This window comes from Leptinotarsa decemlineata, unplaced genomic scaffold (assembly GCF_025532065.1).
Source record: "Leptinotarsa decemlineata unplaced genomic scaffold, Ldec_3_MD MMD2_P_RNA_scaffold_11, whole genome shotgun sequence".
Lineage (NCBI taxonomy): Eukaryota > Metazoa > Arthropoda > Insecta > Coleoptera > Chrysomelidae > Leptinotarsa > Leptinotarsa decemlineata.
Window position 1 is genome coordinate 1,542,244 of NW_027412525.1, and position 12,194 is coordinate 1,554,437.

Sequence of the window (12,194 nt, forward strand, 5' to 3'; positions counted from 1 at the left end):
ACCCCTATTGATACGAGGGAAACACACTGGTAAAAATTTTTCCACCGGTACCGGTGGCAATTTAATTACCGCCCATATTAGCGAGAAATTACTTTCGTGTGTGATCTTAGATTCCATGCAGAATATTATTTTGTAATTCTACCCCGAAGACAAGTGTGGAATTTTTCAGTGTAATTTTTCATTTTGAGTGTACTTTTGTGTTGAAATAAAACTTTATAGGGTAAATTTGCGATATACATTTATATCGAGATATTACACTCTTGACAAAATTTTACAGTAGAATTTTACACTCTTATATAATTTCACAGTGGAATTCTATACTCTGATACAATTTTACGGTGTAATTTTTCATTTACGGGTTATATTACCTTGGGATATTCCGTTGTAAGAAGGTCCGTATTCAGAGTAGTTTTGAAGATAATGATACCTCAATCGGATGTTGACTCTTGACTCTTAAGTGGCCATTTTTCCTCATAATTTAGATAATTGAATGCACAAGACATATTACACATTGATATATTGAAAAAAATATGTATATACAAAATTAGTTCATATACATTCTTGGAATGAAATTCTATAAAACATTTTTTTTTTATTTTCAAAAAAGTCAAATAACAGTACAAAATAAAAAAACCATTCTTCAAATTAACACATTTTCTTTCTTGCTCATGGTGGTATTATTCGGAAAGAGAAATGAAAGTAATATTCCTTTTTCTATTTTCCTCAATTCCTGTTATTATCCTAAAAGAGAAATGAAATATCATCAAATGAATAGGTTTAGAAATCTAAAAACACAGTAAGTTGACGAACACACATTCCTAGAGAAAAACTACTACTAGTTTGACTTCAATATTAATATTTCTCAAAAATTTTTGATACATATTCAACCGTTTAAATAAAAAATTAGATTTTTCCAAATGTTTTCCAACATTTTCTGAAATATAGCAAATATAGCTATTACGATATGGTATGAAGTGGTGATGAAGTGTTTTGTTCACCTCTTCAACAGAAAAAAAAGGTCCTAAAGTGTTTCTCGATTCCTTCAATTTTGAGTTCCAACTTGCCTCCCATCGCAAAAATGTGTTCAAGTTCAATAATAAGAATCACAAATCCTCAAATTTATCCAAAATTATGAGAGATGCGAATGAAACGTTCAGATATTTTTTAGGTGAATGAAATTACGATTTAACATTGTCCGATATTTGCAACCACCAATACCAAACTTTATTCCTCATAGAAATTCATTTTTAAAATGGATCGTGCATACGGCGTCACTGATGAGTCACGCCACTGCTATCGAATATATCTCTTTTTCTCAATACCATTCAGTAATTATCACAAACATTTTCAAATATATGTTCTGTAATTATTTGAAAATCAGTTAAAATATGTTGTACTATTCCATATAGTATGAAATAATTCGCGATGTGAGGGTAGGATATACTTGTAATAAAAAACATTCTATAATGCATAACGAGAAAACTCAATGAATTCATCTGTTTATTGGACTAGTTATTGAAATTTTACAAGAAATGTACTCACCTTCTTTACTTATTTTCACCAACAACAAAAATATTCTAATACGCACGTCAGACAAACTGATGCGCTTCTGTAGACAAGAATGAACAATACAATAATCGCTCACAAATACAAGCGTAATTTTACATTCGATAAAGAGATGGCGAAAATTTACATTTCACTAAGGGGGAATACCCATCGTCCAGTTAGTAATTCTCTTCACATGAAATAATACGTTATGATTTCACACATATATTAGATGAATATTTAATTCTCAATGAAAAGTACATTGCCTACTGAAATTACGCTCGGGGATGTGAATTATTCAATAGAGAGAGTATATTTTCAATAAAACTGAAGTAATTTTCTTCGTTCGAAATGAAAATTCCGAGGTAGATTTCAATCATTTTTCCCGGTGCACGGCGTGGATTCGCATATACTTTGTCAATCACAAAAAAATTCTAAATTGGATTAAAAACAGAAATGTGGTTTTTTGTCAAATACTTTTTTTGGGAAAGAAATATTTTGGCTTTCTACTTTCCGTCTTGATACAAAAAATGTGGGAATCTTCCAAAGAAAGGAAAGAAGCTATTAATTTAAAAAATTAATTCTATACAAAGATGTGTAGATCATGCAAAAAAGTAACTTTCAGACACAAACTGGATGAAAAAGCCCTCTCTGAACAGCTATTTTCATATAAACAGTGAATTACACGAAAGAAAAATACTTCCGAAACAAATACTTTTATATGAACGCTGAATTATACGAAAAAACACTTTTCTTTATTCCGTTTGTATTCCATACTTTCGTGGTATCAAGATAGAGAAGTAGAAAGCCAAAATTTTTCTCAAAAATTAATCTCTTATAAAAATGTACTTTGGTTTAGTTAAATTTTATTTCAAACACGAATCATTTTCTTGAAAAATATCGTTCTCTTACACATTACAAACCTTGTGTAACCTCTGTAAGTTTGAAGCCGTTTCAATTCCCATTCGTTGCAACGATTCGAATTATCATTTTTCTTAGTTTCCAATTCATACGCCAATAACTCCGAAACCGGTTATCCAAATTCAAAACGGAGAAGATCGTTGTATAAAGAATTGAAATATATTTCGAAAAAGATTCAGGAACCCCTTTTCTACTTGAAAAAAGTTGATAGCGCCTGCTTTGCTACAAGTGATGTCACACCATTAACTACTAAAAAATGATTCCTTTCCATTCAAACTTCTGTCCGACTTTGATATCTTGTCTCGTTAAAAAGTTGGGAGTGGAAAAACTTTATATAATATATGCTTTTGCCACCATTTTCTGCTATAGATTTTCCTTAATATACAATACGTTCGAGAGTGTGGAATCGGCAATGAGGGCCAAGGAATCCTTGAATGGAGCTGACATATATTCCGGATGCTGCACGCTGAAGATTGACTTCGCCAAGGTATGTCAAACAAAAAAGTTTTTCAAATATTTTTTTGTATTTTCATGTTCCAGAATATTCCACTATTTTGAGGAGACATGAAACATTTTTTTTGTAATGTTTCAACAAATTTTTTCTGGTATACATTTTGTCAGTGTCGGTATTTTGACTTTACGGTATACAAAAAACCCGTGAGATACTCGCTGAATTGAAAAATCGAATGTGAAATTATAAAAACGAAACTTGATGATCTGAAACTTTCACCATTGCATAAGTAAACAAGCAATTGCTTTAAACAACAAATTTGACTAGATGAGTATGTTATCTTTTGTTTTTAATTCAATCTTTCGAGTTGGTTTGTAAGCGGGTTTTGTTTATAAAAACATCAGTTCTGATGGTGACTTCGTTATTCATTTTCAGTTTTGTGCGTGAAAGAGAATAAGATCAGAAAGAAAATAAAAAATAAAAAATAAAACTGGAACCTCTGGCGTAGAAAGAATCCAAAACAATCACTTTTCTCAATTTGGCGTCTTTAGGAAATGAAGACGCCAACTTGGTTGGTGAAACGCATGTCGAGAAGAGTATTGCATTTCAGGCGATTGGAAAAAGTTTTTGTTTTGAATATTAGTATTCATTAAAAAAACACTACATTGGAAAGTATTTTCCAAGTATTATCGAAACTGCTGGTTCTGAGTATTCGTATCTCTTCAACCAAACTAGTTTTTATTTCAACATTTCCATAAAGAAGATTTTTTGGAGTTGAATAGTGAAGGTAGTATCCAAATCAAACGAAAGTATGAAAAAAAAATCACAATGAAAGACTTTTCAAAGAAGTATTGAAATTTCATAAACTACACCTTTCGATTTCAATTCACTGTTGAAGAAGCTACTGTATCAGCGAAACATGTGGTGATATATTTCTCAAATACAGTTTGTGGATATCAAATCGTAAGGTGTAGTTTATCTAGATCTAGACACATCACCACTAATATTAACAAAATTTTATATTGAGAAGTTGTGAGATTCTTCAGTACTATCTATTAAATTGGTTAAGGCTTTCGCGGCCGAGATTTTCAGTGTTACTATCTTCATTCGGGTTTGAAGGCCGTCGTAGTTTGGAGCTGCATACTAACGTTTCGCCAGCACGAGTGGCTGGCTTCTTCAGAAGTTTATTCATCGTGATGATTCACCGATGACTGGTGATTTCTAGTTCGTAGGTTGTATTTATGTTGACTCAGTCCGCCTCTCTTGTTGATGTGTTGCTTCTGGCCGAAGTGTTATTACCTGTTAATGACGAACACTGCATTGCGTTGTTGCCACTTTAGCATCTTTTGGTAAGGGATTCCAAATCCGGTTAAGCGTTACCACCTTCTCTTTTCTGTTGTAGTTTCCCTTATGTTTATTGATTTCTATGGATTATCGTACAAGCCGACTGTGGTATCCGTGATCGGGGGCAAGTAATTTACATCTTCAAACAGTACCGTGTGATCTCCTTTATTAAGCGGGTGTCCGCTATTGCCGATTTGTCTATTCGACCTAATCTACAGTTTCTCCGATGTTCATTCAGCCTGTACCCATGGATCTTCTGGTGGTACAAACAGAATTGGAAAAATCATTAAATAAAAACAGTGTCCAAGCCCACAAGGAAAATGCAACAAAGCCTTAGATCTGCGAAAGACAAAAAAGATTCACTATCAGCTGCGGGAATATATCATATACCATACACCTGAGGAAAAGTTCATATCGGTACCACCAATAGATCCATGAGTACAAGGCTGAATGAACATCGGAGAAACTTTAGATAAGGTTAAATAGACAAATCGGCAGTAGCGGAACACGCGTTTAGTGAAGGAGATCACACGATACTGTTTGAAGATATGTAACTACTTGCTCCCGATCACTGATACCACAGTTGGCTTCTACGGGAACCCATAGAAATCCATAAACTACAACGGAAAACTACAACAAATCCGCTTAACCGGATTTGGAATTCCATACTAAAAGGAGCTAAAATGGCAAGAGCGCAATGTAATGTAATCAACAGGTAATAACACTTCGGCCAATAGCAAAGAAGAGAGACGGACTAACTGAGTCAACATAGATAAATACAACCTACGAACTAGAAATCGCCGGTCATCGGTGAATCATCAAGACGAATTAACCTCTAAGGAAGCCAGCCACTCGTTCTGGCGAAACGTTAAGGTGCGTATTCACCAAAAAAGCGAGCAAGAGAGAGCATAAGCGAGCATTCATGTATGTTTGCTTGTGTTCGCTCATGTTCGCTCGTGTTTGCTCGGCATATTGATGTCTCGTCCACATCAGATCGAATATCTTCAAGTTCGTAGTCGTAGTTGGTCCATCTACTTTGTGCGAGCACCTTTTGATGTATGACCTTTTTCTCGATCATTTCTGAACGCGAACAAGCATACGTTCGCTCGCTAGCCCGTACTCATCAGACGATTATTGATGCAGAATGCTCGTTCACTCTTTTTCGCTCGTGCTCGCTTTTTTGGTGAATACGCACCTTTAGGATACAGTTCCAAACTACGACGGCCTTCAAACCCAAATGGAGATAGTAACACCGACTATCTATTGAAATGGCGGTTTAAGGAGAGGGATCTTCCGCTTGCAGTTGATCCTAGTATCATTCCATGGGTGAGGTTTGACCTCTTCTGGATGCTGTTTATTTGCTTTGAAATATGAGCATGTCAAGTATTCTACTTTACATACTCATAACTTCTTATGGTAAATCATTTATATATCACCTACTCTCTAGCTCGTGACATGCCCTTGAAACCAAAATATATCATTTTCACAAACTACATCGAAAACAGTTTAATCTTCATAAGATCAAATCGTTTCCGGTGTAGTTTATGAAATTACTATGAATCTTAACCAAGTAACAGCCGAGTCAATCAGAAAAAAAAAGAACAATTTTACATATCTTTCCTGAAATATTGAAAGTGGATCGGTTTTAAATACACACACTTTGTATGTATTACTCACATTTCTTCCGTGAATGTAGTAAGACAAATTGATTATTGTATTTCGTTATGTGCTTTCTTCGTCTAAATTGAACTCGCGAAGAAATATATTCGAAATTTATTCGGTACACAAAGGAAGGCATTAAGGATGATAAATTATTTCAATATGGCCGAGAAGCACAAGTATAGCGACGGAAGGGAAAAATAAAGGCTGTTCAAACATGTTAAATATTCAATCCACTGGAATGCTCGAAACTGATCGCACACTTTTGCAGGAATGAGAAAATTTCCTTATCGTACCTACAAAATATTTGTAGTGTCATTTGTGTCTAATGTTGCATTACGAAAATCAAACCATGCTTGTATTAATTTATCGTCACAAGTAATTTTTCTGTTCAAATTACAGTTTTTTTTATCGCGGGAAGTGGTAGCTAATATGTATAGAGACAGCATGTAGAGACAGACTAAACTGAAATTAACTTGGCAGTGAACATTTTTCAGTGGAGGAATAAGAATACTACACTTCAACTCATTTTTTATCTTCAATAACCTTTAATAAATGATAAGTATAACAATTACCAACTTCTAGCCCTACTAGCTAATGAATTTCTAACCTGAAACTGGAAATACAAGGTGGCTCTACCTGTTAATTGGGTTTGTATTTGTTTATTCTAAACTTTAGGAATTACAAAGTCGGTCAAATTTTGTAAATATGAAGGACGTTCTAAGAAAAACTTGACCCCCCTGTAAGTCAGTAACGGACATGTAATCGAAAATTCCAAAGAACACGTCGATTTTTATTTCTAGGGAGACTAATTCTGATATGAAAATCATACCCGAAACTTCACCCTCCGCCGGTCAGCAACTACCCCCCTATTTTTTTTAATAGCATGGGGCCTCGAGTGATACATCATTTGAAAGGTCTTTTGTCCCTCTATTACTTCTGTAACTTTTTTCGAAATTGGTTCATTCGTTATTGAGAAATTAAATGTTGAACGTTTTATTTAAGAAATCGGCATTCCTGAACAATTCTTTGTCGCAGGTCTTCCAGATTTGTAGAATTTATTTAATTAGTAGTAATCGTTTTGAAATGTACGATACTGTTAGTTTTTCTGCACTGATAGTTTTTGTTGAATCTAGTTGTCCCAGAACAAGAAGTATGTAGTTGGCTACTGTCACTTCTTTACGAATTATTATTCAGTCATCCTTGTTCACTGTATTCAAACATGGTTTATTCTACTGAAGAAAGAATATAAATTGTTGCAACCTATAATCGAAATAATGAATGTGCTAAAGCTGCTGCAAGAATTTATAATACGAATCAACCAGAACACAATGTGAGCTTTGGCGATAAGTTGAATTTTACAATTTGTAGCATATTCTTCAGGAGGTATCCAATTGATTCATTTTTTGTCACTCTGTTTATATTGAATAGAACCGGTCCATACTTGCTGAACATCTATATTATAGTAATAATCTTATAAAAAACGTTTAATTAAAACTATTTGGTACTGAATATAAAATAAGACTATATGTTGGAATCGGATACATTTAAAAAATTATTGCAAATGTTTACTATCAAATCGTGATGTTGAGTTATTGAAACTTCCGTCATCTATGGTCGCAATTTGCTATCACCGATTAATCATGATTAGCATGGCGAATACATTTATGACATTCAGTATTGTATCCCTGTTATATTTGTGTTTCGTTAGTGTAATGATAGTTTGGAAATCATTGAAAACATTTTAATTATTCAGGACTTTCCAATCTGGAGTCTCAGTATATGAATTTGAGAATGGGTAGAGTCAGTTAAGCTGGTTATTGCCAAAATTGACAATAAATTGGAATTGAATTTTTTCATTGTGAAGCTAGATTGAGGATTTCATTTTTCAAATATCTCTGAATGTTATTTGGGTATTTGTGGTTTGCACTCCCTTGAAATCCAAATATGAAGGAAAAAGTTATTTACGAGTTACTGACTTTGAATAAAATTCAGAGAAGACAATTTATCCAACTTCACAGTCACATTTTTTATTAAAAAAAGCATATATGTGTTACAACAACTAGATAATATTGATATATTAATGGGATGTCAATAAAAAATTGGGCCTGTACTTTGTTCACTAAATGTTGGTGGTGAAATTTATCTAGTAGTGAATTTTTCCAGTTATTTATCAGGTAACAAAGTTTGATTGAAATTCTTTTAACCTGTTGTCATATTCTCAACACCATTCAACATTCAATTTGGTACTATCATCAGAAGTTTTGCCCAATCCATTATGGGAGTTTTATCTGTTGATGAAATTTGATAACATTGAGCAATGTAAAACAATTTTTGAATTTTTTTCTTCGCTTGATAGATTTGTTCGAATGCACAAGGTAACTTCGTTTTTTTGCCAATTTTTTTGTAAGTCGCCCCATAGCAGTAATCAAAACGCATAGTTTCAATAAAACTGATAACAATTTCCACTAAATTTACCACTAATGAATGAAACTTCAACAATAAAGAACAAGCACAAGAAAGGAAATTAAAAAATAAGATCTTTCAAACCTTTCCCAGAGGTAAAGTCCATAGGCTTTAGGTCCGGTGACCTGGACGGCCAACGTTTGATTCTAGGTTGGCTATCCAATTATTAACAACATTTGCAGCCAAAAAATTGGTGACTATTGCAGTGTTTTGAAGCGAAGTCCCGTCTTGTTGAAAATATATTTTTCTGAGGCCCATTAGTGGTCCTCCGCTGGTCTGAGTTGATAAACTCTTCTGGTCTTGTATGGCTTGAATTTGTGTTTTTTTCAAAATCCACCTAACATTAGTTCTTCTTCTTATCCCAACTTCTTATCCTTATTTGATTCATGTAATTTTGCTCTTTTCTTTTCAAATTGACCACCATTAATTAGGTTGTGTCGCAATGTGAAAATATATATAAAAGGTTGTATTCTTTCTGGACACCTCTCGTGATACAATGCTTCTGCATTTTCCCCGGTTTGTATAAAACAGATCATCATATTCCATTTTTCATAATTCTTATACTTCATTGCGATTGCGATTGTGAAAATTGAATACAAACGACTAATTGAAAAGCGTCTTCACTGCTTAAATCAAAATTTGACAGCAATCAGTAAGAATGTGCATTGTGTTTTATGGCGGCATCGTCCAAAGCCTGTTTGTGCATTTCAAAGTCTACATGGAAAACCTAAAAGCTCTTTATTTCAAACATTACTGTAGCAAAACATCAAGTGTGCTACATTTTTGGAAAGGTAATTTTAATGCAGGAATTTACAAGATGTCTCACTTAAAAAAATAGTTTTATGTCTATAACTATTAAAATCTCATTTTCCACACCATTGAATTATACGTAAAACAGTTATTTGTAAATGTTTTCGTATAAACAAGAAAACTTTTCCGAAAATGAACATTTTTGAAGAACATGCTGTAACTCAGAAACGATATGTCTGTTTAAAATCTGTTTTTCCGTTAACCAGCTGTTGCACCCCTACGAACGACAACCCTCAGAAGTCGAAACTTGTGCGAGCTAAGAATTAATGAGTTCTTACCTTTTAATGTGTGATTCCTAACGCGGGTTGGAATTGGAATTAAGTTTGTCATAAAATTTGATCCTCAGACACAGCCATCAGTTTTCATTTATCCAGTTTGAAAACAGGAGTTTCCTTTTAAAACTGCCTAATTTTGCGGACCCTGTATCACTGATTCGTTGCTGAAAAGGCGTACAGAAAAACAAGTTGTTGGAATTGGTGACAGGTGCATTATTAATCAGTCGGAAACAGCGTTTACAAATACTATAATTTATTATTAACACCAACAAATGAACAAACAGAAAAATAGTGTAACCTCGTAACGAGGAGAATGAGAATCAGTGTTAGTTAGTTCCCGGTCGAAATCACAGAACCGAATCAATGAATGTCTCTGCTAAAAAGTCACTTTCGAAATAATCGTCACTAACAATATGGTCGAGGTCATAAATATATTCGAGAAGGGTCAACCACTTGGGCCCTTATCTTAATAAATCAGAGTGTTAACAATGGCTTCCTACTCAGAACATCCCAAATGGTTTCGTTCTAAATAATCATATGTTTTCGGCAATAACCGTTGGGTTGGAGAGAATAGAGTTATGAAAAGTTAATTTCCTAACAGGAATTTATAATACAAAAATAAAAATCAATAAAGACATGAAATGTTTCTAAACTAAATCGTTTTAGGAAAAACCTTTCAAAGTGAACAAGTGAACAAAAGGGTGTTTTTTGAATTCGAGCAAAAATAGCAATTCATGCAAGACCTGTCTTAATATCTACTATTTTGATTGATCTTCTGGAATAAATATCTATTTTAATATGCTTTGAAGACTCTATACTTGTTTAATCTTCACATTAAACCACATAACGCTTGTCAACAAGAAGTTGGCATCAGCTTGTATTTGCTGTTCAATTCGAAATGTCTTTGGAATTTTATTTTTATCAAGCGAACGCCAAACAGTTGTTTGTTTTGAGTTGGGTCGTGTATTGGTTTTCCAAACCATTTCCCGTTTTTTCCTTCTTTGTATATTACCGGAAAAGTTAAATGTGACTGAGATTTTTGGGATAACCGAAATAATCCTCGGAAAAATGAGTTATATCTCTAGCATGTCTATAGAAAACATTGACCGGCCATGCCCATGCCCATGCCCCGACCTCACTTTTTCAGTGAATGTTTTCATTTCGAGAATACTCAAGAAACACTTCAAACTAAAATCTACGTGTTCAATGTTTTATATACATTTTTATAATTTGAAGTACCTGAATTTTACCTACCCATTTAATGTTAAAAATGTATACCTTAGTTTAAGAATGAATCAATTAACATTAACGTAAGAAAAAAAATTTCACCAACTCATTAAAATAAACATGTTCTGAATGAATTTACCTAAGTTTATGTATTAGTTAATTACCAGATCCACATTTGAAATAATTTTTATTTTTATAGTAATAAAAGCAGAAGAATCATGAAATACGAATCAATTAACAGAATTCAGTTTATAAAAAGAAAAAAAAATACCTCAAAAGTGCTGCTTCGTTCCCTCCTGTTCATAAAAGAGGACATATGCCTCCTCACAAGCGATTTTGGTGAAATTAGGGACACGTGTGAATCGTGCCAATATATCGGTATCTGCAATATGCTGCTCATTGTAAGTAGTTCCACTGTGATTCGAAAGTGCATAAAGATTATAACGACAAGGAGCCATATTGTTTGCTGCATAATTGCTCTTGTCTAATACTTCTGGCAACATTCAATTTGCTTCTGAATGTTTCCGTTGAAGAGAATATTTTCAAACAAATTACAGAAATCCGGGGAAACTTATGGATTGATAGTGCATTTTCTTTTTCCCTTGAACCTCGAACACGTTGGTTTTTCATCTCCATCCAGAGTTTCTTCTCTTGTGAAGGAATCCAAGCAATGTGACAAACTCATTTGGCCAGTTCTTTCTGGTATGGGGAGAGACAAATCCCAGAAAGGATCGAAGGTTACTGATGAGTGACCACAGTGTGTGCACTTTGTAGTGGATTTTAATTGACTAACGAATTTGTCTACAATCTTAGAGTTGTTCATGTTAAAATATCTCAGTCAGGACTCTTGCGCTTTTCCGCTGTCGCTCACTTTTTCGTCATTCTCCGTTAAGATCGAATTAGGTTTCTCAGTAATTCTATCAAGGTCCTCATGTAAACCTTCTAGAATATATCAAAGGAATTCCTGGGCGTCTTGATGGGCAGAACCCATGATTCAAGGGGCAAATCTTTGAATCTAACTTTTAAAGTAGGCAGTGTTTATTACTCTATCAGATGAATTTTCTGACCTTAATTCCTTGTTAATTTTTGTGAACGCTTTGATCGAAGCAATTTTCATACTAGAAATACTAGTATTAATACCTTCCATATATGTATTCTATCTTGAATATTTCAGCAACAATCTTATGTTTCATAAACATTGGATTACACTGTTCATGAAACAGGAGTTTCTAATATTTTTCACTCCATTAAACCCAAGAGTTCTGACTGAAGAATGTTATGTAACGGGAACTCATTTAATTTTATTTGATCATTCTGTAAATGACCCAACTTTTCAAATCTATTTATTTACAAACCTTCATAAAGATAGAATTTCAAACTTTTCTTTCAATTGTAACACGTCATAGTCGTGATGGAACTCATGTCCTTCTGCTAGAAGATTGTTTGCAAATCTGGAATTTATCTTTCCATTCAAGAAACTACTTTTATGCTCTTTG

The 12,194-nt window shown here is 33.6% G+C and overlaps 1 protein-coding gene across 2 annotated transcripts in view; it reads left to right on the plus strand.

Moving 5' to 3' along the window:
- sm (heterogeneous nuclear ribonucleoprotein L) overlaps positions 1–12,194 on the plus strand; it is a 532,854-nt gene that overhangs the window by 77,910 nt on the left and 442,750 nt on the right. For both annotated transcript variants that reach the window (XM_074169375.1, XM_074169383.1), the window contains exon 4: positions 2,857–2,953. In XM_074169375.1, the coding sequence (XP_074025476.1) occupies positions 2,857–2,953 (97 nt within the window). The remainder of the gene's footprint in view (positions 1–2,856; positions 2,954–12,194) is intronic.